The sequence below is a fragment of the Fringilla coelebs genome, assembly GCF_963513975.1.
Source record: "Fringilla coelebs genome assembly, chromosome: 8".
Classification (NCBI taxonomy): domain Eukaryota; kingdom Metazoa; phylum Chordata; class Aves; order Passeriformes; family Fringillidae; genus Fringilla; species Fringilla coelebs.
Window position 1 is genome coordinate 3,896,408 of NC_140066.1, and position 24,726 is coordinate 3,921,133.

The 24,726-nt window shown below is 46.2% G+C and overlaps 1 protein-coding gene across 6 annotated transcripts in view; it reads left to right on the forward strand.

Annotated features, from left to right (window-relative positions):
- P4HA1 (prolyl 4-hydroxylase subunit alpha 1) overlaps positions 1-24,481 on the forward strand; it is a 34,097-nt gene extending 9,616 nt beyond the window's left edge. For 2 of the 6 annotated variants that reach the window (XM_084209957.1, XM_084209956.1), the window contains 14 exons: positions 1,066-1,182; positions 2,003-2,099; positions 3,793-3,944; positions 4,634-4,771; positions 6,443-6,682; positions 7,448-7,638; positions 8,661-8,837; positions 12,932-13,002; positions 17,878-17,977; positions 18,876-18,929; positions 20,101-20,166; positions 20,587-20,655; positions 21,326-21,422; positions 21,900-24,481. In XM_084209957.1, coding sequence (XP_084066083.1) covers positions 1,095-1,182; positions 2,003-2,099; positions 3,793-3,944; positions 4,634-4,771; positions 6,443-6,682; positions 7,448-7,638; positions 8,661-8,837; positions 12,932-13,002; positions 17,878-17,977; positions 18,876-18,929; positions 20,101-20,166; positions 20,587-20,655; positions 21,326-21,422; positions 21,900-21,970 — 1,611 coding nt within the window. In that variant the 5' untranslated portion in view covers positions 1,066-1,094 and the 3' untranslated portion in view covers positions 21,971-24,481. Of the gene's footprint in view, positions 1-1,065; positions 1,183-2,002; positions 2,100-3,792; positions 3,945-4,633; positions 4,772-6,442; positions 6,683-7,447; positions 7,639-8,660; positions 8,838-11,816; positions 11,888-12,931; positions 13,003-17,877; positions 17,978-18,875; positions 18,930-18,989; positions 19,076-20,100; positions 20,167-20,586; positions 20,656-21,325; positions 21,423-21,899 lie in introns of those variants that run through there. The other 4 variants (XM_084209958.1, XM_084209960.1, XM_084209959.1 and 1 more) reach the window with 4 other exon arrangements.
- The last annotated feature ends 245 nt before the right edge of the window (positions 24,482-24,726 follow it).

The following is a 24,726-nucleotide window of genomic DNA, read 5'->3' on the forward strand; positions in this document are numbered from 1 at the left end:
TGCAGTGCTGGAGGTGGGAGGAGAGGAGGGAGCTGCCTCCTGACCTCAGGTGCAGTGTGAGAGAGATCCTGCGCTCCAGAGGCAGGGATTTGTTCCTGTTGTTCCTGTTGATACCACCACCCGTGCTGGCTTTTATTTGGGTGTAACTTCTGAACTTCCTTGGTTATGTTTGCACTTTTTTTATGTGAATACCACACCTGGGTCTATGTTGTTTGCTTGATTAAGGTTATGCTACTTTCCCTAAATAGGCCAAACTACCTTGTAGCTGAGCTTGTTGCTTTTTTTCTTTGTTTTTTTCTTCATTAGTTGTGCTGTTGGAAGAGCTGTATATCAAATTTGTTAGTCCATGCACTGGAGTTCATTTTTTTCTGACCAGCTACAATATGTGAAAGTTGAAGCTTTTGTTTGGGGGGAAAAAAAGCAAACCTTGTGAATTCCACGACAGCATAATTACTCCTAAAGTATGCAGGAGCCAGGCAATGCTGGGCTGCTGAAGGGATCAGGATCCTGAAAGGCTTGAGCTTGGCAGCTGGCCCTGCAGAAAGCACTGCCTGTGAGTGCTCAGCCAGAGTGCAGGGACAGACAGAGCTGCCTTTTGTGTCAGGTGTGGAGCTTGGCTCCACAGAGGCAGCAGGAGCATGCACAGAGCTCCCTCTCTGGACTGCTCCTGTAGGGTTTTCATTCAGACCTGCTCCACTGGCATCTTTCTGACTGAAAAAAGGAAACTTTTTTTTCCCCACTGAGTGGATGAACTTGATAATGACTATTTTAAATCGGTGTTGTGAGCTTTTTTCAGTGCTTGATGCTTTCCTTCAGTGCTTTTTGCAAAGCAGCTTTACCTGCAGCATGACTTATATGCCAAAAAGAAGAGTGCTGGTGAACACCTTGTCCCTGAGCTATTCTTTTTTTCTCAGGTATAAAAGTCAGCAGGAGGGACTCAGTCTGTGGGAGCTGCTCAGGCTGTCAGGGTTCTGCTGCCTCAGGAGACTGAGCTGCCCCTTCTGAAGGTGCATTCCAGTCTCTGGTGAGCAGGGATTTTTCATCTGTTTTGTGTTTCCCTCACAGGCGTGTGGCGAGGTGAGAGCTGTTGAGCAATGGCATTCAAGAAGGTTTGGTGTGCCCTAGCCCTGGGAATTCTGCTGCCTTTCTCTTGTGCCCACACGGACTTCTTCACTTCCATTGGTGAGAGCTGCTTTGGTGTAGCCAAAAGAGTTTCTTGAGAGCCCTCAAATCTCATTCTGCAAGGATGTGTTAATCATCCAAGGCCCTAATTGGTACAGAACTAAACCCATTTCCTAGTTCTTACCAGTGATTGGCTTTTCTTTGGGGAGAAATGGGCTTTAAGTCAGCCCCAGGGTGGTCTAATGAGCCAGGCTAGGCTTTGTAGTCACTATTTATTCCTGAGGGTATTGGAATTGAAGCAGAATTTTGGTGCTGCACACGTGTGGGAGGAGGTGGTGAGCTGGCAAGGGCACATAATGGTGTGCAGAATGTCTGGACTCACCCTTGGGTTCTGGGGAGTACTGCACCCCTTGGTGCTGAACCCCTCCAGCTGCCTGCTTGCAGGAGGTGAAGCAATTATTAATTAATGCCAGGGACTCTTGAAGTCATGGATAAAATCTTAAAAATAAAGCCCTGGATTAGTGGTGTGTATCAAACACAAAGGCTTTGTGTATATCTGTAGCTTTCTCTTTATTTGCTCTACATTATGTATGCTTGGATGAAAGATTACTCTGTGGCAAACTATTTCCTTTTCCAAATGAATCCTAAATTAGTTCTAATAATAAATATGCAGTATTACATTAATTTCCATGGCAACAAGCTTGGTCCAGCAGGAGATTTTCTCCTTCAAAAAAACAAAAAAAGGCCTTACTCAGATACTCCTTCAGGGTTGTTTAAGCAAATGCAGAAGGACTTTTGGGGAAGTAGAAAATAAGAAAATGCCTTTAGTTCTCAGGGTTTTGTGTTTCTCCTTGACTCACCAAACTCATTTTTTTTCTAGGTCATATGACAGACTTAATTAATACAGAAAAAGATCTGGTTGTGTCACTCAAAGATTACATTAAGGCAGAGGAAAGCAAGCTGGAGCAGATCAAAAAGTAAGCAGTTGGTGTCACAATGCTAATGGTCAATCATTTGAGTCCACCCTCATGCAAAAAGTGCTGTTTAAGGCTGATGAAATTTGTGGAATTTTTTCTCTGGGGCAAAGCTTAAAGTAGCAGGTTTTGCTGGGTGTTTGTTGTTGGTGCATGAATAAGAAGAGCCCTGACCGTGTGAGGAGCGGAGCCCAATGTGTCAGATTTTACCACAGCTAGAAATAAACCTATTTTATCACTGAGCAGGATGCTTTCCTTGCTTTCAGAAATATGCATAAATCTGTCTTGAGGGCGTTGAAACAGTTCTAGATGGAGGAGTGGTTTTTATCTTAGCCTTGGTGTGTTACTTTCTGGTGTTTCACCATCCAGGAAGAAAGATCCTTCTTTTGTCACTCGAAACAGAGGCTTGGAAATGCTGCCAGGTTTGGAATGTCACAAGTAGATTCTTTACAGCTACAAATTAACAAGGGAACCTGCCAGTTTGGCATCTCAGAGTGTGTAAACACAGCTTATTGCAGAAGTGTTGCAGCTCTGTTTTCATTTTATCAGAGGTGCTCCCTGGGAGGTCAGGACAGTTTAAATAACTGTCACAGAGCTTTTAAGGAACCTGGGAAAAAATGCCAGCGTTGTTTGTTGGCACCTGGAGGTCCTGGGAGTGCAGGGAGGGTTTGACCCTGAGCCATGTGAAGGCACAGGGTGAAGTTGGTTCCTTCAGGCTCTGAGCTGGAGTTGTTCCCCAGCAGCTCCTCTGGTGTGGCTGCTGGAAAAGCCCCCAGGGACTGTCAGAGTGCAGGAGAACAATCAGGGCCAGTTTGGGGAGATGCAGCCAGAGGCACCTCTGACAGCTGTGAGCCCCTCCCTGCCCCAGGTCCAGCCTGCAGCTTCCATCCAGGCAAAGCAGATCCTGGACCAAGAGGAGCTCCAGCTGATGGGCACAGCTCCCTCCAGGCTGCAGATCCTGGGTTTGCTTTCTTGCTGGACTTTGGGATTCTCTGTGGGGTGGGGCTCCTGAATATCAATTTACCCCGACTGCAGGGTGTTGCTGCACCTCTTCATGGTGTACAGCTGCTTCTTTTCTGTTTTCTTTTTTGAAAGCTGTGCTTGTTTTGGGGCACCTTGGGGTTGTGAATGACTTGTGGTACTTAGAGAAGTTTGAGCTGGAGCTGCAGCACCAGAAGCTGGGTCTGGGCTCCTCATTTGGGGTGTGAGAACTACTGATGTTGCTTCATCCAAGCTTTCAGCATGGAAAGGAGCTTTGTGGTGAAAGGCAAGGGGCATCTCACAGGCGTGTGTCTAAACCTAAATTATTCTGAGCCAAGCACTGAACTGCCTTTTTGTAAGCCTTAGGGGGTGATTGAAAGGTTGAAAATGTGGGTAAAGTTTTGGTTTTGGTTAGTCCTGCATGGCAGCTCATAATGGAAGTGCTGGTACTGTGCTTTAGGGCTTGTAGGAAGGGGTTCCAACAAGGGCTGCAAGAGCAGCGCAAGACTTGGGCTGCAGCTGAGGAAGAAGATTTAATAAAGGAAAAGGAAGTAGCCCTTCTTGTTCCTTTTAGAAGAGCTCTAAATATAGATAATGCAAAAGCTTGCAATTTTGGTTGGCTTTTTTATTAGTGAAGAGATTTGAGTAGTTTGCAATCAGTTCTCTAGCACAGCACCAGAACTCTGTGAGACTTTAATGAATATTTTCATTCTAGGTGGGCAGAGAAGTTGGATCAGCTGACAGCTACTGCCACAAAAGACCCAGAGGGGTTTTTGGGCCATCCTGTGAATGCATTCAAGTTGATGAAAAGGCTCAACACAGAGTGGGGTGAGCTGGAGAGCCTGGTGCTCAAGGACATGTCAGATGGTGAGTGTGTGTGCCTGCAGCAAGATCCAGCATCACTGCCTCACTGCAGGTGCTTGCCTGGTGCCTTTCACATGCCAGGGCTTGGATTAGATTTGCAAATCTGCTTTTGAGACTGAGCATTTGTGGAACTAATCTGAATTAGTGTAGTAAACACTTAATTGCCTCTTTTCTTCAGCAAGAGTGGAAGCTCTTTAGCAAGGGGCAGGACATGAAATAGTTGACTGTGAAAGACACTTGGCAAAAGGAAGCCATGGTGGTTATAATGGACCTGTGAGACTGTCTCAACAGCTAATTAATACCAGATGGAGGTTTGCACTTAGGAATTATAGGAAAGCAGAGCTTGCAAAAAGAAAAGGCTTAGTCTCTGATAAGGATTCAGCACACTCAGCTTCCCTGTTGCTGTGAGAGGGGCTGAATATGGCAACAGAAAAGGCTCTGCACCTGCCAGCCAGAAATCTGCACCAGTGTGTCTTAAGCCCTTCTGAATGGGTGGGGTAAAAAAAAAAAAGTGTTTATTTTTGATTTTTCCTTTGCTTTCTTTAAAAAAAATCCCAAACCAAATGCAAACTACAGCCTGTACTGTGAGTTCAGGTCAGGCTTGTGTGAAGGTGGATTCTGGCTTTCCCTGGAGCAGGGAGCTCACCCAGTTCCCAGGACAGAGGTGAGCAGTGTTTCCCTGCCTTTCCCAGGCTTTATCTCCAACATGACAATCCAGAGGCAGTTCTTCCCAAATGATGAGGACCAGACTGGGGCAGCCAAGGCCCTCCTGAGGCTGCAGGACACCTACAACCTGGACACAGACACCCTCTCCAGGGGGAACCTGCCAGGTGAGAGCCATCCATGGCTGTTATTTGCATTTCCTAAATGTCCTGATTGCAAATTGTTTGCTCTGTTCCACCTTGCTCAACTGCTCAGCCTGAAGGGGTTGAGCTGGCTAAATTAATGAAAAAAGTGTTTTTTTGGTTGAAATCTGCATCTTTCTTCTAGTTATGGTAAGATACTCTAGTGTTAGTAATTTCTAATAAATCAATAGCAATAAAATTTTACCTGGGTGGGGTTTTTTGCCTTGTGTTGCACTGGCAGATGCCTGGTTTTATTGTACAATTTAATGCATTTTAACAAGTTCCTTTGAGCTTAAACTGCAGAGATTTTGTAAACTGAGGAGCAAAAGATGCTGCATACACAGACTTGAGCCTGAGCTGATCTTTAATAGGCTGCTCTGTGCAGGAGAAGACACATTTTCTCTTTTTTGTCAGAAAACTTTCTCTGCTGAGTCTTCCTTGTTTCCTCTGTTGAAAAACAGTCCTGTGCCAGCTGGCAAAAAATCAGCTCTGTACAACCCATCTTGTTTTTGCAAGTGCTCATTGTGGTCAGATGCCTGATAAAATTAAGAGTAATTGGCTTTATGTGTTATGATGTCTAACCTTGCTTTTGGATTTGGTTCAAGACCTGCTCAAGGACCTACAGATTCCTCCTAATGCAGTGAGCAGCTTGCTGCTGTTTTCTTCACACAGCACAGAAATACAAGGGGAAGTTTTGCTGCTTTTGAAGCAATGAGCTGTCCAGACTGTGCAATGAAGTGTACTGGCAGAACCTGGAAATTCTGGAGGATAAAAAAGAATAGCTTGGACTCTAGAGGGGAACTTCCCATGTGGTCACTTGTCTGTGCTCCTTTTCTTCATTCCCAGGAATTTCTTTTGGTCCAGAATCTCAGCTACTGCCAAATTATTGTGTCCTTGGAGGGTTTGCAGGTTCAGGGAGCTGCAGTTGCTGCCCATCACAGGGATGGACAGCAGGACAGCTGCCCCCTTTGAGCACTGCAGAGCTGCTGTTAGAAACTCAGAATGGGTTAAGATGTAATCAGGGCTGTAATTCTAGCTGTAATAAAACACTGGCAGGTCCTGTTTCCCTTTTACAAGATTAAATTTGGTTTTTCATAGGGCCTGTATTTCTAGAGGCAAAAACAGGAATCTGTAATTTGCCTACTAGTGCTTTAATCTTTCAGAGGTCACTTAAAATGTTTCTAAAAATGACTGACTTGAAAAAAATCCCAAGCAGCTGGGAATTTACTCCCTGATGTTTTCCTTCTCCTCCCCCACCAAGTTGTCACTAACAAGTTGTGGTTCAGTAACATTTTGAAAGTGATAATGTGATGCCCTTGAAAACAGAGTTCTGAAGCTTCAAATTTGGCTTATTTTTGCTCTTGCTGGAAGTGGTTGGGGTTTTGAGGAAGGAAGGTTTGTTTAATTTGATTTTTCACTAGTGGTAGAGACATTTAGCTATTCCCTGGTATTCTGGCAGTGGAAAGCTTCATCTGAGTTCTTGTGTGCCAAGGATTTACAGGCTTTAGAGACTTCCAACAAACAGCTACTGCAGAAGGGAGCTGTGGGAGAACAGAAATAAAACCCTGCTGTGAGGAATGAGAAATAACTCAAATGTTTCTCAGAGCACAGGTCTGGAACCCTGTATAAACTCTTTGTTTTGCTCTAAATACCCAGGTGTGAAGCACAAATCCTTCCTGACAGCTGAAGATTGCTTTGAGCTGGGCAAGATTGCCTACACAGAGGCTGACTACTACCACACAGAGCTGTGGATGGAGCAAGCCCTGAAGCAGCTGGACGAGGGAGAAGTGTCCTCTGCAGACAAAGTCTACATCCTGGACTACCTGAGCTATGCTGTGTACCAGCAGGGAGACCTGGGCAAGGCCATGGCACTCACCAGGCGCCTCTTGGAGCTGGGTGAGGGGCACAGGGGCACAGCTCTGCCTGGCTTTGGCCTGGGATCTGACTCCTGTATGCATTTGTAAAGTGTGGTTTTACATTTAGGTGGGGATTTGCTCCTTTGTACTGAAGGGTTTTCATGGCTTCTGTCCCCTCTACCTGTCTGAAATCTGGTTCTCTCACTACATTTTGCTTTCCTGGCTTGAGATCGCTTCCCCTTAGGTAGAGGCAAAACCAAAATTAATGAAATTGAAACTAAATTGCTGATACTGAAATCACTGCAGATGGTTTAAATAGAAATTCAGTATGCTGAAGATGAAACACTTGTAAAAACAAGAAATACAGAATACAGGACAGTGAGATGAGAGTCTGTTCCATGAAAAATGAAAGCATGTATTCCTCTGTGAATACTCCACTGTCTGACTGTAATGGATGCTCTGGGAAGCTCAGAACTAACCCTAACATAGCAAGAGCCACTTATTAAAGAACTGAAGCTAATTCTGTAAGTTAAAGAGCTTTGTCACCAGAAATCTGAAATCCCACCAGGGTAGTTTCAGTTTCCAGTCAGTCATGCTGTCCCATTCCCTTGTCTCTCCCTCTGAAGTGAGATGGGCTGCAGTGGCCAAACCCTTTTCCTCAGTGCTGGGACCCCCTGTGCAGTGAGGCTTGGAGAAGCAGTGGTGTGCATCTGTTTCCTTTTGCTTTCTGTGAATAACCACTTCTGCATGATTCCTCAGGGGCTGGAACCCTGCCAGTGATCCCCGTCTGTTTCTCTGTCCACAGACCCCGAACATCAAAGAGCAAACGGGAACATGAAATACTTTGAGTACATCATGGCTAAAGAAAAAGAAGCAAACAAATCCAGCACAGATTCAGAAGAGCAGCAGGAGAAGGAAACTGAGGTTAAGAAAAAGGATTACCTGCCTGAGAGAAGGAAGTACGAAATGCTGTGCCGTGGGGAGGGGCTCAAAATGGTAAAGTGGAGTAGACTGTTCTCAAATGTTTGAAACCAAACAATGTCAGGAATGTCAGAAAAATGTGTGTGGTGTGCAAGCAAGGAAGTTGTTAGAGCAGCTGGATGAGTGTGCAGAGCTGAGGATCATGTGTTGGATTTCTGCCCCCTTTGGCCTGTTCAGTAGACAGAAAGTAACGCTGCCCCAGGCACTGCTGGCTGTCTTGGAAGTGCTCCATCCCTGTAATTAATTGAATAAGGATGCTGGAAGTCCAGAGTTACAGACAGAATTAAATAGGCTAGTTGGAGTAGTTTGCAGTCAGTTTTCTAGCACAGCACCAGACCTCTGTGAGGCTTTAATGAATATTTTCATTCTAGATGGGCAGAGAAGTTGGGTCAGCTGGGGTGTTTTTTTTAGTGATGAAATTATCTTAGTAATTAGTTGTGTAAAGTAATGCTTGCTGAAGTACTGCACAGCAACACTGAAGTGCAGACAGCACTGACCTCTCAAACTGAAATCATCTCATTAACCTGTCACATAAGGAGATGGGGAGAGTGAATTGTTTGTGTGTCCAGGATGTGTTCTGCCCTTGGAGATACCAATGTCCCGTGGCAGTTTATTGTAAATTAAAGGCTACTCCAACAAAGGGGAGAGAATGATGCATCTGACTCCACTGGTCTCAGAAGGCTAATTAATTACTTTATTATACTATACTAGATACATTTCATCTAGACTGAATCTGCCAAGCACTCACTCTGCACACACTGCACTGAATCCCGTGACTGTCACCCGGCAGTCCACACACACACAGACCTGGCCCTGACAGGCCAAGGAAACAAAACACCACCACTTTGGATAAACAGTCTCCACATTGCATTCTACCTTGGCACAACAAATGATAAGAATTGTGTTTTCCCTTTCTCTGAGGTTCAGAGAATATGAATCTCAGAAATCTTTGGGAAGAGTTGTGCCTTGCTTTTCTCTGTGAAGAGAAACGTGGCAACCCCAGTTGTCTGAGTGGCCCTTGCTGTGCCTCCCTGCAGACTCCCCGCAGACAGAAGAGGCTCTTCTGCCGCTACTACGACGGGAACAGGAACCCCAGGTACATCCTGGGCCCTGTCAAGCAGGAGGACGAGTGGGACAAGCCCCGCATCGTTCGCTTCCTGGACATCATCTCCGACGAGGAGATCGAGACCGTGAAGGAGCTGGCCAAGCCCAGGGTAAGTGCTCCCCCTTCCCTGCCTCTGGAACCTGAAATCCTGGTGTACTGGGTGTGAGTGGGAGAGGCTGGCTGCTCTGGAGGGCAGGGGGTGTGCAGTGAGCTCTCACCTTGCTTGCCTCACCTTGCAGCTCTTGAAGGAGGCTGGGAATTCTCTGTGATGACTGGAGCCAGGTCCCAGCAGTGCAGGATTGTCAGGCTCTTCCAGCAGACACAATTTCAGCTGGTTTGGATGAGGAGGAGAATGTTCTCCAACAGAGAACAAACTTCAAGCAGCGAGGGTGGACTGGAGTATTCCTGACTTGTGTTTGGTTTTCTGCTTTTGTTTCTTTTTAAGTCTGGAAGGGAAAGGCAGCCATTCCTCAGGTCCTGGAAAGCCACCTTTTTGTATAGACAAGAAAGAATGGTTATATTCTCCACTTTGGTATGAGACTGGTTGCTGTTGATGCCTTGTGAAGGCTGCCCTAGAACAGAGGCTAGATGGAGTTAAAGAATAAAGCAGGGATTTATTGAAAGGATCTCCTCCATGGATCCACCTTGGGCAGCACAAGAGCCGAGCCAGGGCTGCACCCAAGGTGAACCAAAATGGTCACAGAAATGGATAACTGGTCACAAGGTCTCACACTTTTATAAGTTCTGCTCCATTTGCATATTGGAGTTAATTGTGCAATTCCAGCTTTAGGTTATGAAGTGCCATCCTTGTTTTTCTCTCTTCATTCCACTGTTGTTTGTGCTCTTGGGCTGAGATTTGGATCATTTGTCCTTGGTGCCCAGCTAGAGCAGGAATTGTTTTGTCTCCCTGCTCTGTGCAGAGAGCTCACCATCCCTTAATGTGAAGCCCAGAACTACACACTGAAGCAGCACAGAATCTGGAAAATAGAAAAGCTCAAACCCGAGGCATCACTGTCTCCAGGCTTGGAAGCTGCCTACAGATGAAAGAGCTTTAAGAGGGCAGGGCACACTTGCTGGGTTTTAGCTTCTTATTGATGATGGTGGCTCATCAACCCTGTCTGAGATACTGGATGCAAGGGTTCTTGTATCTCAGTGAGGAATAATCCAGGGCAGCTCGACTGTCTGAGAGAACAGGAGTGTCCAGGGCAAACAGCAAACTGATGGAGTTGCCTTATGTATCCAGTTGGTGCAACTCGGTATCTACAAAAGTACACTGAAGATGTAGTTAGTTTAATTAATTTATATTTCCATCCATTCTAAAATAAGACTTAAACTCATGGAAATGTAATTTTCATGCTTTTTTTCTTTGCTTTTGGCCTAAATGGCTTTTTATCCAGCCTGAGCTGAGCAGATGCAGACCAGGGGAATGAGAGCATTCAGTGCAGGAGAAGCTGTTGGCTTGGCCAAGAGCTGTGGTTGTGCATGGGCAGTGAGGCTGTCCTTGGCCTACCAGGGAGCCTGAAGGGGATCTTAAAGCTCCCTGAACCTGAGCTGTTGGGCATTGGGAAGAATCTCTTCACTGGAGAGTTTGTCAGGCCTTGGCAGGGCCTGCCTAGGGAGGGTCACCATCCCTGGACGTGCCCAAGGAATGGCTGGACGTGGATCAGAGGCTGGAGTTGATTATCTTGGAGGTCTTCTCCAACCTCAGTGATTCTGTTCTGAGGTCTCTGAGATAATGTTCTGAACTGTGAGCAGGAAGTACAAGCTTTTCCCTCCAAGTACCTGTGAGGCATCTCCTCCTGCTGCCCTGGCAGGCAGCTTTGCTGCAGGGCTGAAAATCAGAGCCCCCATTGCTGGTCTGGAGGTGTTGGAGCTCCTTTGCTCCAGAGGGATGCATTCCACACCTGTGGAATGTGACCAGACCACTACTTTACAGAGTAAAAACTATAAATGTGTGACTGTAAGCTCTGAACTTGCTGAGGTCACTGCTCTCCTGTCAAACACTCAGCTCATGGCAAAGACTTGGAGACCTTTATGGCAGGAGCATCTGTATGCAGTTACTGTTCCCATATTCCCTGTGGCTGAGGCCTTGCATGGCTCAGCAGCAAAAGGATTTTGTTCTTGGAGACCTAAAGGTCATCTCCTCCTTCCTGCTGCTGGGGCTGCTGCCATCCTCTGGGAGGAGAGTGCTGGCTGATGTGTGCCCAGCCTTCTGCTGTGCTGGCAGGATGAAGCCTCATTATTCAGCTCTGGAGTCTCACTGGAATTGTAGTTTGTGCCTTGTTTTTTCATGTGTCTGCATGGGAGGAGAGGAGAAGCAGCATACTGGGAGCTCCCAGTATCATTTCTTGTAGATATGGAGAGGCCTTGGCTTGTTCAGTTTATTTTAACAGTGGAGAAATGCTTCTGCTTGTTTGGGAGTTGGCATGACATTGTGCCTTTTGCAAAATGCAGGCTCTGCATCCCAGCCTTTCCAGTTAAGAGTGATGGAGAGTGCTGGTAGTACATGAACCAAGCCAAAGGGCACATGTGAGGTTCTGAGTTGGAATATTAACACGGATGGGAAGGCATGAAGTAAATGGAGCACAGCAGAGGGAGAGGAAAGCCTTGAGCCAGGAGTTCCCATTCTGTGTAAATGATACCATGGGAGAAGCAGAAGTTTGTGGGAGCTCAGTGCTGCTTTTGGTACAGGAAGGACTGAAAAGGAATGGTTTATTCACATTTGCTTATGGTGCTGCCTGGATTGAATTTACCTCGTGCAGGGGCAGGACAGTGTAACAAAGCTCCCAGAGCATTTCACTACAAAAGAAATCCAAGCTGCTGTAGTTTGCTTTATTCAGACAACCATTCTTACTGCAAACATGGAAACAGGACTTGTGGAAAACCTTAAAAAACCCAAACAAGAAACCTTTCTTTTAGTAAAGCTGGAGCCTGCCCTGGTTCCCCGTGGCCCTGCAGCCTGGGTGGCAGCAGGGCAGGGCAGCGGTGCCAGGGTGGTGGCATTGTCCCCTGGCCAGGCTTCTGAATGGTCGGAGTGCTGGGCTGCAGATTGTGCTTGTAATGCAACTTCTGATGGTTCGCTTCACAGCTGAGGCGAGCCACCATTTCAAACCCCATAACGGGAGCCTTGGAGACGGCACATTACAGAATTAGCAAAAGGTAAGAGAGCTCTGCCGCAGGTCTGGGCCTGTCATCAGTGTGTGCGTCCTGCTCATTTCAGGAAACCAGGTGGGCTGAAGAGACAGCTTGCAGTCCACCTTGTGATTCCCTGCAGATCTCTAACAGGCTGGTGCTGCTGAGTTTCTCAGTCTTTTCCTTCAGCTGGAAGTTCTGGGGGCGTGTTTTGATTTGTTCTTTCCCTTTTGGTCGCCTTCTCAAGTCTGTTTTTTTCAAGCGAGTCTCTGCAGTCAGTGTGAAAAATACAAGATGGCACAAAACCTTCAGTAAAATCTGGGTTTTGTTTTTAATCTATACGTTCCTTTCCCCTTGCTCCTTCTCACAACCAAGAATTGTCCTCCCTTTCTTTGGAAAATGAAGCAGATCTCAAAAGGCCTTAACGGGTGTAAGAAATGCTTCAGGTCCTTGCTGTGCACACAGACACACATCTCCTTGTCCAGGATAATCCCACACTCCCAGCTGAGCTCCTTTACCTCCTGCCTGACACAAACCTGGCAGAACACAGGCTCGCTTCCACCGGGCTCCCGGTTCTTTTCAGCTTGTCCATTAAGTACTACAAGAGCTGAATTTAGCCAGTGCTTTCCAAAATTGGCTGGATCTGAAAGAAACCACCTGCCCCTGCTTGCCCTCCCTTGGTTTTAGCCATGGTAATTAAAGATTGGCTGCACAGGCCATCAGCACTGAGCCAAAATTCTGGGAGGAGTTAAAGCTTCTGGGTGAGGAGGAATTGTCTGGGAAACTCAGCATCGTAAATTACTTGTAATAAGTCTTGATTTTAAACAGAAAAAAAAAAGAAAAAAGGAGGAAAAATAATAAAGGGAGGAAAAAAGTGAAAGGACAATCTAACCAAATTATTCCAACCAATTTGTTGTGATTTGGACATGGCAGCTGCAGCTTGTGTTGCCCTTCCAACCATTGCTAATATGCGAGCATCGCATCCGGACCAATCGGAACCTTTCAAACACCTGGGGCTTGGCCAAAAGCAGCCTGCGAGGTGGGTAAGCCTTGTCCTTTCTCTTTTTGTAGCTGAGCCGTGCTACTGTTCATGACCCTGAGACTGGGAAACTGACCACAGCACATTACAGAGTCTCTAAGAGGTAAGGGGAAGGGATTCCTTGTCTGAGGAAGCGTGTCCTGGGGCTGTGCTGCTTCAGCACAAGGATTCTGTGTAACTCTCCTTATTCTTCAGCCTTTCTTTCAAAGAGAGTGGCCCAAGCGAGCTGAGCTGTCATCTAACAGAGCACGGGGGCTGCTGAAGTAGGGATTGGTTGTCAGAGGTGGCATTCCAAGGTGGAAGTGCCCTCTCTGGCTGAGCATGGCTTGTGTGCTGTGACTAACCTACTAAACGTGGGCGTGGGGCTCTGCTGGCACCCAGTGCAATGGGGCACCCGCCTGGCTCACCTCTGCTCCTCAGTGCCCACACTTGCTCAGAGCTGGGAGCTGCTGGCACTCCTGGGAGCACTGCCCAGTAAAGCTAGGGGATGATTTTAAGGGATTTCCATGTTGGAATGGTGGAAGGTAGTTGCTGCTTGAATAGAAACTCAGTGTTCTTCCAGCTGCTTTGACAAATCCCTGAACTTGGAATGGCCTGGAGCTGAAGGGTTTTCATTTAGCTGTGAATTGCTTCAGAAAGGTAAAAGTGCTTCCAAATATGGGCTCACAGGAAGGGGATTGATTCAGGAATGATGATAAGTCTCAGGAAAACTGGAAAACCACTGGAGCCAAGGTCCTTAAGACCACTCTAGTGGAAAGTTGAAAACTTTATTTTTTATGCCCCACACCCTTGCAGCACGTGGGTCTGTGTGCTCATTGGCACGTGCAGGTTGTGGGAATCCTCTGGAAATTGCCTGGGAAGCTCTTACATGTTTGCTCCTTAAAACTGACCCCATGGAGGGACTTCAGGAACATTCATCTTCCTGTTGGACATGTGTTGCATTCAATTTTTATTTCAGTTTTTAATGTTCAAGTCTGTCCATGTCTTACCTACTTGGTTATTTGTCACTGTGTATTTGGAAGGTTTAATTTATTCACTTGTGGGGTTTGTCCTCTGTGCCAGACAGCTCTGGAGTGTTTACTGAGGAAACTCCTCCATCCTTTTGAACATCCCCTCATGTCAAACTTGATGTAGTAATGATGGGAATCAGAGAAGGTGACCAGATTACTGATGGAAATTGGGATGCATAATTGGTCCCTATTTAAACAGATGAGGCTTAGTGAAAGAACTTTTAATTTCGAGTTGTGATTTTTCATTAGTAGGAAGTGTTATTCCCTGAGGTAGTGCAGATGCCACAGTCAGAAAAAATTGTACAAGGCACCACCCAACATGAGAGGCCAATTAAAATAAACCAGGACAGAGCCTGGGGAATGGGACCCTTAAATTCTTAATGAGGTTTGATGCTCAAAAGTGTGGCACTGTGGGACTTCCTTCCAATGTACCCAAGGAACTCTCAGAATTAAATCACATTTTACTGAGCTCCAAGTTTTTAAATTCAGTATTTCACTGGGAACTGGAATTAAAATTGTAGAGACACATCCAAGCAGTTGGGGAAGGCCATTTTTTGAGGGCAGGAATAGCCTTGAGGTGTACAGCTCCTGCTTCCCCCTGCCTTTGCTCTCCTCCATGTGCAGATTTGCAGGATGGGAATGGACTTCCCAAGAGAACTTGACACCTGAATCTGGAGTGGGAGGCAGCAGCCACCCCCACCAGCCTGATTTAGAGGGCCTGTGCTGTTCCTGCTGCCCTCCTGCACTGCCAGAAACATCTTTCCCTTGGAGCTGCTCGAGCTGGTTCAGATTCCAGATGAATCATTGCTCCTGAAAACCAAAAAATGCTCACTTCATTTTTTTTAATAGATGACTGCTTTCCCCCTCCAAACATTCCTTCCCAGCACATGCCCTCCTAAATTACAGCATTCCTGCCTCTGAGAGAGCTACTGTTCCCTTGGTGGGACGTGGCAGCTCTGTGAGGGGAGGCACCTTGCCAGTCTGTGCGCACCAGGATAAACCCACCCACTCACACACTGCTTTTACAGATCAAAACTCCCTTTTTTCCCCCTTCCCTCTCCTCCCAGCAGGCAGCCAGAGCTTGCAGCATGTAATGCTAAAAGTTTCCACTTCAGAAATACCAGGCTGGGTATTTCTGAAGCACAGACACTCCCTGTTGAGTCTCTGCTGGTACTTTTCTGCACACCAAGTGTGGCTTAGAAGGCTTTTAAATACAAATCCCAGTATTTTGTGGCCAGTGACCTCCAGAAGTAGTGTTGGGATGTAATGGCTTCTCCTAGACTGACCAGTGCAGCTGAGGAGATGAGATTTGGGGGGGATGCGCTCTTGTGTGTTCAGTAGCTCCAGAGAATTGTCTGGTTTTTCCTTAATGTACTGCTTAGTCTTTAAATTATTTCTGTATAGAAGCATCTGCCATTCAAAATCTCTGAGGTGCCTGATGCAGAATTATAAGAGGGAGGAATATGGGGCATTTTGTGGCTGTCCCCATCCCAGGCTGGACAAGGCTTAGTGGAAGGTGTCCCTGCCCATGGCAGGGGTGCAATGAGATGAGCTTTAAGGTCCCTCCCAACCAAGCCATTTCTTAATTCCACGAGTCAATATGATTATTCTGACTGTTTGTGATGCATATAAAAGTTGTTAAAAGCTCCCCCAGTGTGAATTCAGCACACTAATGGAAGCATTAAATTTTTTATAACAGTTCAGGGATGGCTTTTTACAAAGCCAAGTGGGTCAGCAAAACACCAGACTTGTGTGGTCAGGGAACTGGGGAGTTGTGAGGTGGTTATTAAGGAAATACCAAATCCTTCTGTAACTAAATCAGTGGCATCTTGACCTGCCCTGCCTGTGGCTTCCCAGGAATTGTCCCTTTTTTGTTGGAGCCCATCACAGACTCAGAGGTGGCAGCTGGTCAGAAAGAGGACAGGATGCAGTGAACCTGGAAGTATGTAAATATTAAAAGAAAACAAACTGCTGAGCATGTTTTAGGCTGTTAATGCTGCATCTCCTGCACCACTGGCCAGGGGAGTCTTTCTCTTTTTTTGATAGACAAGGGCAGGAAAAAAAGCCAAATTTGTTTTGAATGAGGCAGAGACTTTTAACAGCAAGAGACCCAGCTGGGCCAGCAGCAGAGGAGGGAATGTGGGACAGCTGGAATATTCTGTGGCCAGGCAAAGCCATGGCTGCAGCTTGCATGGCACCTCCAGGGTTAAATCCCCCTGTACCTCTGCAGCACTCCAGGCCTCCCTGTGGTTTTGCTCAGCACCCAGCAGACAGGCTGGCACTTGGAATATGGTTTCAATTCCCTGTTCCTCCACCTTTCATAGGCTTCCTTTGTATGTGGAGGCAGTTAATTTGATTTTTAAAATAAATCCAGTACTGCCCTTCCTGAAAGACTGCAGTATTCTCCCTGGTGAAGCATTCATTGCCATCTAAATAACCAACAGAGCAAGAATGCTTGGGTTTTTCTTTCTTTGGCTTTCTTGGGTTTTTTTCCTTTATGAAGAGACTGGACAGAGGCAGGGAGGGCCTACAGTGAAGCTGCTGGGTGTGTTGTGGCTCTTCTTGTGCCTTAAATGTGAGGTTAGGGCTGCTTGTGAGCGTTACCTGGTCACCATGGCTGTGTGGCATGGCTGCTTCTGGGGATTTCTGTTTGGTGAATGCTTCATATCCATGTCTTGGCATTCTTCTGCCAGCTGAAATCAAAGCAGATTGTGTTGTAACACCTCCTGGTACTAACAAGTGTTCAGCAGTGGATGGGCCTGGGGATGTGTTTGTGCATGTCTGTCTTGAGAAATCTGATTTCTTTTATCTCAGAGTTCATTTGTCATTTACAAAAACGCTCGTAGAGATTCTGTAACCTGTGTCAGTGCCTTGTATCATGTGTCATGCTACTGTTCCTCCCAGGCAAAGTATTTGGGGATTTATGGGGCTTTTTAAAATACAAATCAAAATAAAAACTTAATTTAGTATAGATGTGAAGGTTGATGTGAGTGAAATTACAGGGATGCTGCTGCTGATAGCTTCCAGCTGGGCTCTGGGCACAGGGACTTCTGTCCAGCAGGAAGCACTGCTGAGCCCAAAAGCTGAGTCAGCTGCTAGGAAAAAAGGTAGCAATAGCTATCTCCATTTTCCTGCCAAAAAAAAAAAAAAGAAGAAGGAGCAAACAAGCCCCAAATCATCAATATTGTCACCCATATATTAGTGCAGGGGGCTGCCAGGGCAAAATAAAGGTGCTGTGGCTGGCATGGGATGAGTCAGATGAGCAGCTGTGGAAAAACTGTAATGCACAGTAGGAGACAAACATTCTGAAAGATGCCTTTGGAACTGAGGCTGACCTTCCACATTAAAAAAAAAAAAGGGGGGGGGGTTAGCTTGGGTTCTCCCTCCTTAAAAATCATTGTGTACCTGAAGCATGTGCTAAATACCAGAGTTATAATAGGCTATTCTGACAGCACTTGTTCCATTTAATGCATTATTTGATTGTTTTCAGAATGATTTTTAGTAGCACTGCAGGGGTAAGTGATGAGAAAGGGCAGCTCCCAGAGAGCTGGCCTGGAGTGTGTGACATCTGGGCGAGCTGAGTTCCAGCTACACAGACAAAAACAGTACCTCACTTGCTCCTGTCCCAAACCTTGCTTCAAAATGCATCACCCAAGGGCTGAATGGGCTGTTGGGAGCGGGGTAAGAGCAAAACTGTGTGTGCCTGGTTTAAAAATCAGCTTGAAGCACTGTTTATAACACTTGCTTCAGCCCAGTGTGGGAATTCAGGCCCTCGGTTACAGAGCTCCCTTAAACCCCTGCTGGAATTGGTCTCTCTAGGAAATGCATTCCTTAAATTCAGGGCTTTGTAACACCCTGGAAATACTTCTGGTCATGAGAAGTCCTAGAAACCAGTGTGCCATTCCAAGTGGCTGCAAGTGTTGCTGCTGTGCTGTTGCTGGCAGGTGTCACTAACTGTCCCCCCCCAGCGCGTGGCTCTCGGGCTACGAGAGCCCGGTGGTGTCCCGCATCAACACCAGGATCCAGGACCTCACGGGGCTGGACGTCTCCACTGCAGAGGAGCTGCAGGTAAGGGGCAGCTTGGGTTTGGTGCTGGGGGCCAGTCACCATTGCAGCACCTCTTGTGCTTGCTCAGGTGAGGTGGCCACAAATAACTCATTTATTTACAGAGGGGGAGAAAAAGTTGGTTTTGCAGAGCAGCTGTGCGGTGTGAAATGGCTTTTTGGGGCTGGGGGAAACAGTGATAACTGAAACTCTGGATGTGTAGTTCCTTTTTATTTAGTCAAATAAATGGAGTTTCATGGCCACAGGGTCAGACTTTGCTGCTGTTGGAGGCAGTTAAAAGCTTAACTCAGGGAAGGCCACCAGAGTGTCTGGTGTCCCTGGGATGTGGGAAACACTGGGTGCATGTGTAACATGAGTAAACTGTAATTTAGAAATGCTTTTGTTTATTTGCTTGAGGCCTTTAAATGAGCAGCTGCCTCCCTGACTGTGAGCAGAGCATGAGTACCTAGAAAGCAGGACACCCACAAAGTACTTCTGAAACCTGCTGTGCTCCTTGCCACTCTGTCAAGGTTCCTGGTGATAAAATGGCCAAGGATCTGGTGGAAAATTGATGTTATTTTTTTACAACCAATTGGCAAGAAGGACAGGGCACCCTCTTTAATGACACAGTCAAATTCAGGTTAAAAAGTTGTTATGTAAAAGCACTGTGACTCCATTTTGGAAAGAGGCTGAAAAGTTTTCTGTAGAAGAAAAATGCTTTTCTGCCCTGGGAAGCACCAGATTCTTACCTGGAGCATCCTACAGTGCCACTCTTGGATGTGCTCCTGCTGCTGACAGAGGCTTGACATTTCCTGGGGTTTGGTGTTTAAACTTCATCTCTGCAAAGGCTGTAGCTGACAGCCAAACTCTTGCCTGGCTAAAGACTGATTTACTAGATCCTGTGCTTCTCCTCCCACTGTAGGTAGCCAACTACGGCGTAGGAGGCCAGTATGAGCCTCATTTTGATTTTGGAAGGGTAAGTCCTGCTTTGTCTTCACTCTTTCTTCTTCACAAGCGCTGTGTTTCTCTTTTTCAGGTGGCAAATTATGGAGTGGGAGGACAGTATGAGCCCCACTTTGACTTTGCACGGGCAAGTAAAGAGCTGGAGGAGAGCTAGACCTGGTGAAGCCTGGGCCTCTGGGCTGGGGCACACTCTCTGTTCTTCCATGTCTATTAAATTTTGTAGCTCTTCCACTTTCCTAATCCATGTCCGTGGAGAAAGCCCTCTAAACCACCAGCTGAACCTGGGGAGGTTGCTGCCTGTAAGCTGAGTGCCAGCAGACTCCTGACAACTGCAAAAAGTCTTATCTCACTGTCCTTAATTTTTAAAGTGGATTTAAATTCCCCACCTGTTTTATTCCAGCTTAAATTGCAGACTGCTGAAATTCAGTTGGTTATTTACTGGGCATAATTCTGTGTGGTTTAACCCCTTCAGATTAACCTTAACCCTGCCAGTCCCAGCCACCAATTCTGAATCAGGATCTCTGCTCTGTAAGCACCTGCTCCAAGGCATTGCAAGTGTTTAACAGGTTTTGTTTGGAAACACTGGGTTTGTTTCCAGGAGTAACAATTGCTGGAATTTCAGTGCGCACAAACTCTGGTCACAGGGGTGGGTTTAAAAACAGAGGTGTGACAGGAGTTGGTATCAAAACTCATCAAAATGGGGTTCATTCTTGTAAGTTGAGTGCTGGACACCTCTTAGTTGCCTGGTTTGTCACTGAGGCTTCCTCCCTGCTTCCCAGCTGGAATCCAGAGTGGAGTGTGGCAGGGAGGTGTCCCAGCTGACCCTGGCACTGAGAGCTGCCCTGGCTGCTGCCAAGGACAAGGGGGATGAGTGTAATTAAATAATTCAGTTTGCTGTGAGGAGGATTTATATCCTCAGCCACAGACAGCACAGTTGTTGTTACCCATTAGAAATCTGGGCTTAATGCCCTCCCTCCCTGTCCTACAGAATTTCAAAGTGCCTGGTTTATTTAATTTGATAGATTCACTCCTATTGCATTCCTCCCCTCCTTCCAAATCGAGGGGTTGGATTAATTCTTCTGCATGGGTCTGTTCTGTGCTGCTGGCTCAGCAGCTGTGTGTCATTGGCTGCTCTCAGCAACCAAAAAGAAATGCTGATGGAATCTGCCTGCTTTTGTTCACAGAAAGATGAGCCAGATGCTTTTAAAGAATTGGGAACAGGCAACAGAATTGCTACTTGGTTGTTTTATGTAAGTGATACATTTCTGCCATCTGTCACTGTATATTCTATACCATGGAATGATTTCATTCTGCTTTTCTTTCCTTCTTCTTTACTGAAGGGACTTGCCACTAACTTTGGGGTGATACATATGAGGGGGTCTTCTTACCCAGACTCTGTGGTTCTTCCATGTGTCTTAAGGAGGTTTTTCCCCCCAGATTTGAGCATTAGCTTAAATTATTTGCCTGCCTGTTTATTTTTGTATCTGCATCAGTGTTTACAGCATGTTCACTGCCTTAACACTCGAGTGGGAGGGACAAGGCTGGGACTGCTCTGGGAACAGGGGGGGGTTTGGCCTTCTTAAGGGATTTATGTCAAAATTGAACTTCACTTTCACTAAAAAGTGAGATTTTCTCAGCCTGAACTCACCTGTGCTTCCCCACCTGTTCAGATGAGTGATGTGTCAGCAGGGGGAGCCACGGTCTTCCCTGAAGTGGGAGCCAGCGTTTGGCCAAGAAAGGTGAGCAGGATTGATCCAGCAGATAAATCCACTCCTCCCCACTACCCACACAGAACAGAGCTTGAAAATGGACCTTTAAAATTAATAACTGTAAGCACCTCTGTGCTGTCAGAACAGTGCTATGATTTTCCTTAAATGCAGCAACTGGAGCTTTGCTGGTGATTCCAAGGGCCCTGATATTCCATGGGTGGATGAAAATGCAAAACACTTAAATACTCCAAAACACATTTTGAAAATACTCAAATCTGTGAGTTGACTTAGTCTTGAGACATCTGTAGGAAATTCTCCTGTCAGTTTTTTCCTTCAAGCAAGGTTCACCTTTACTGGCCTGCTGCTCAGCTTTAGTAAATAATCTTGGCTTTCTTAAACTGGTCAGGAGTTGAATGAAACTGGCTTAGGATTTAAAGAAAAATTAAGAGCCAAGTACACAGACATACAAATAAGTCAAAGGAGACTTTTTTCCTAAGAATAAGAATATGGAAAAGAGCCTGCAGTTTAAAAGGAGGCTCTGAAACACAAATGCACCTCCCTTTGCCTTAGTGTGTGTGGTACAGAGCACAGAGCTGAGTGTCCCTGCCATTCCCAGGGTACAGCTGTGCTCTAGTACAATCTCTGGTGTGACTGTGTGTGTGGTACAGAGCACAGGGCTGAGTGTCCCTGCCCTCCCCAGGGTACAGCTGTGTTCTGGTACAATCTCTTCCCGAGTGGAGAAGGCGATTACAGCACGCGGCACGCGGCCTGCCCGGTGCTAGTGGGGAATAAATGGGGTGAGTACCTGCCTCTGACCTGAGTCTGGGCTCTGCGGGGGGGTGGCTTGGCTTTATTTTTCCTTTAGACTTCAGAAATTACATTCTTTGTAAAGAAATGCATTTAATTTACTTTATCTACCTCATATCTCTCTATATGTTAAATATATTCTATATAGTAGCATATTTCATTATGTGTGTAAAGGAGATTAATGCTGTATCTACTTTAAAAGTTTTTGTAGCTTTGCAGCCATACTGGAGGGGTTTTTGGTTGGTTGTTATTTTTATTAGACTGACTTCACTGATTTGTGCATGGCAGTGGGGTTGGAATGAGAGAGTCTTTTAATGCCCCTTCCAACCCAAACCGTTCTGTGATTAAAACCCTTTAGAAAATTAAGATAATCCTGTGCTTAAGCAGAAGCTGGCCTAGAGCACATTTGGCTCCAGCAGGAGAGGAGCTGAGCTGAGCAGTGATGCAGTACCTTTGTGTCTTTGCAGTCTCCAATAAGTGGCTCCACGAGCGGGGGCAGGAGTTCCGCCGGCCGTGCACGTTATCGGAGCTGGAATGAGGCAGCCCGGGCTCCTGAGCACTCAGGGGGTGCAGCTGCACACTCCTGCCAGTTTACAACTGACTAACAAACACTCCACTACAGGTTCACCCCGCCCAGCTCGGCTGTGGACAGGACAGACGTGCTTTTGGTTCCCTCCAAATCCCCCCCAAGGTTTATCAACAGAAAATACCGAGGCTGACAAGTGTTACTGAAAAAAAAAAAGGACAAAATACAGATGAGGGCCACAACTTACAGTGGTGTTGTGTGTGGTGTTCCTGTCACCATCATCCCTCTGAGCAGTGTGGGCAGCCAGGAGTTGTCTGGAGTCCTCCTCACACCTGCCAGGCTTAGGGCAGGATCATTGCCTGGGAGGGCTCCCTTCTAAGGATTGCTGAATTAAATTCTTTCCCATTCCTCCATTCCCAGACACTTGACTCTTTGCTTTCCTAGAGTGCCTGACCACTGCAGGCTTACTTTGCTGGAAAACAGGTTATTAGCATGTTCTAGCCTGCTTTTCCACTTCCACAGAAGCCCCACTTTTTAAACTTGTCTTCCTTCTCAGCCTGTGTGGAGAATTTGGCTCTGAATCTTGACCAGATGAGCCAGCAGTTCCACAGGCAGAGTCAGGATGCTTCCACAGTGTCAGAGCAGCCTGGGAACACCCACAGCCCATCTCCTCTCCTCTTCTGCAATGTTTGTCCACAAGAACAAATGCTGCTTTTGTTCTGTCCTGGCAGCCAGCTCTTCCCTCTGCTCCTCGGGCAGTGGGGATGGGGATGTTCCCACCTTCATTAATCAAAATTGTCGTGCCTTAGGACACTGGAATTTCAAATTGGTTCTGAGACTTCAGGTGCTGAGGTAACACAGAGTCCTCACAGAATGCTCCCAGCTCTTGAGGTTTCAGGAGAAACTCAGCCTATTTATAGTCCTGAACCTTTTTTAGATGCAGGCTCACTTTCCTGAACCCTTTCCCCTCCACAGCAGGATTTTTAGCAAAATATCCAAATATCTCACTAGCATGAGGACAAAAATCAAAGGAAGCTGCACCTGCCTCTACCTAAACAGTCCAATTTTCTGGATGATGATGATTTTACTGATTTAGGGGTCAAGCCTGAAGTCTTTACCAAGGGAAAAATTCCAATTTTGGTTAATTGGATTTTCTGCCTCAATAAAATCTTGACAGTTGAGCCAAAATGTACAAAACCTATTATTAAATGTGCTAGAAATACCTCTGGATTACTGGGAATGCAGTTTAAGGTACTATAGTTGGAGGAACTGCATACTTTCAGAAGACACTTTAAAAGGTCTTTGCTGGAAAATAATTGTTAAATTTCTACTGAGCCTGGTAGCAGTGGGACCCACAGAACTGCCTCTCCTCAGCCCTGCACCTTCCTGAATTTTGCCTGGCTTCTGGCAGCTGGAAAACAAGGTCCATCCATAAAGTGAGGACACAAAGTCTGCACAGTCCCACCTCACATCTGCACTGCTCATTCACCAAGAGCAGGAGCTGATGGAAATAAATTCACCCCAAACTGCGTTAGTAGAGCTGATCTTTGAGCACCAAATTGTAATAATTTTAAAAACCCCAAACCCATAAGATTTGTGCCTACCTGAGTTTTCTCACTTTTTCATCTGTCTCTCTTCCTATCCATGGTTCTTTCTTTTCTCTTTCCCATCTCTTAGTTTGTTGAGCTCCAAAAAGGTAACCATGGCTGCAGGTAAAAGGGGACAATGAACAGTGGGAACAGTTGGGAATTCTGCCTTTGGGGCATCCAGAAATGCTTGTAGGGAAGCCAGTCCTACCTAGCAAAGGAGCACAAAACAAAATGCCTCTTTTGCCATTGGGAACTGGTGTGGAAAACATCTGCTTTTGCTGTCCCATCTCTGTTCAACAGTCACCAAAGCATGAAAAAAAGCCAGACTTGGAGAATTTTGCTCAGCAGTTCCCTCCCTCACCTCAGTACCAGTGAGTACTCCAGTGTTAAACAGCATCAGTCTCAGGCATTGCTTGGGGAGTACAAATGTTCTGGTGCACGACTTTTTAAAGCAGTGAACCACTCACAGATAATTCTTCAGGAAAGAATTTTCTCCTTTTGACAGTAGAAAATTTTACTTGGTTAAAGGAAAAAAAAAAATCTCTCAAAATTAAATCTCCAGTCTGCTGGGACACATCAGGAATGTTCCAGATTACGACAACAGGGTTGGCTTAGATTTTTAAACTGCAGACAATCCCTATTTCCTCTCCCTCCACTGCAGTGGTGTCCATGCCTCCAACGCTGACTGTGTAAGGGATTACACTGGTGCTGCTGCTTCTGCCTTATCCCATCATTTCTCAGAGGGCTTTTGGATCCCCAGTGTGGCTCCTGTGTGAATCTAGTTTTGTATTAAACATTATTGAAAACTGTCTGGGCTCACAGTGACTGACAACTGCCTTACTGTTATTTTTTTGTAATAAAATTTTAATGTAAAAAAAAAAAAAAAAAAAAAGAAGAGGCTTAAAATAAAAGCCACTGCCATTAGCAGTGAGAAATCCTCCACATCCAGCTGTCCTCCTGTGTGGCTGCTATAAATCTGATCACACAGAGTTTTATCACCATTTGTGGAAACCAAGCTCTTCTGTTTCCCTTCACCATCTCACTGGGCAGGTGCAGGAGCTGCTCCTTCCCCAAATTCCTGTTCAACACTAAACTTTGTGTCTCCACTGGAAATACACTGCACTCAAGGGCTGCAAGAGGGGAGGGCAGATAATGCTGGGCTGAAAGCGGGGTCAGCTG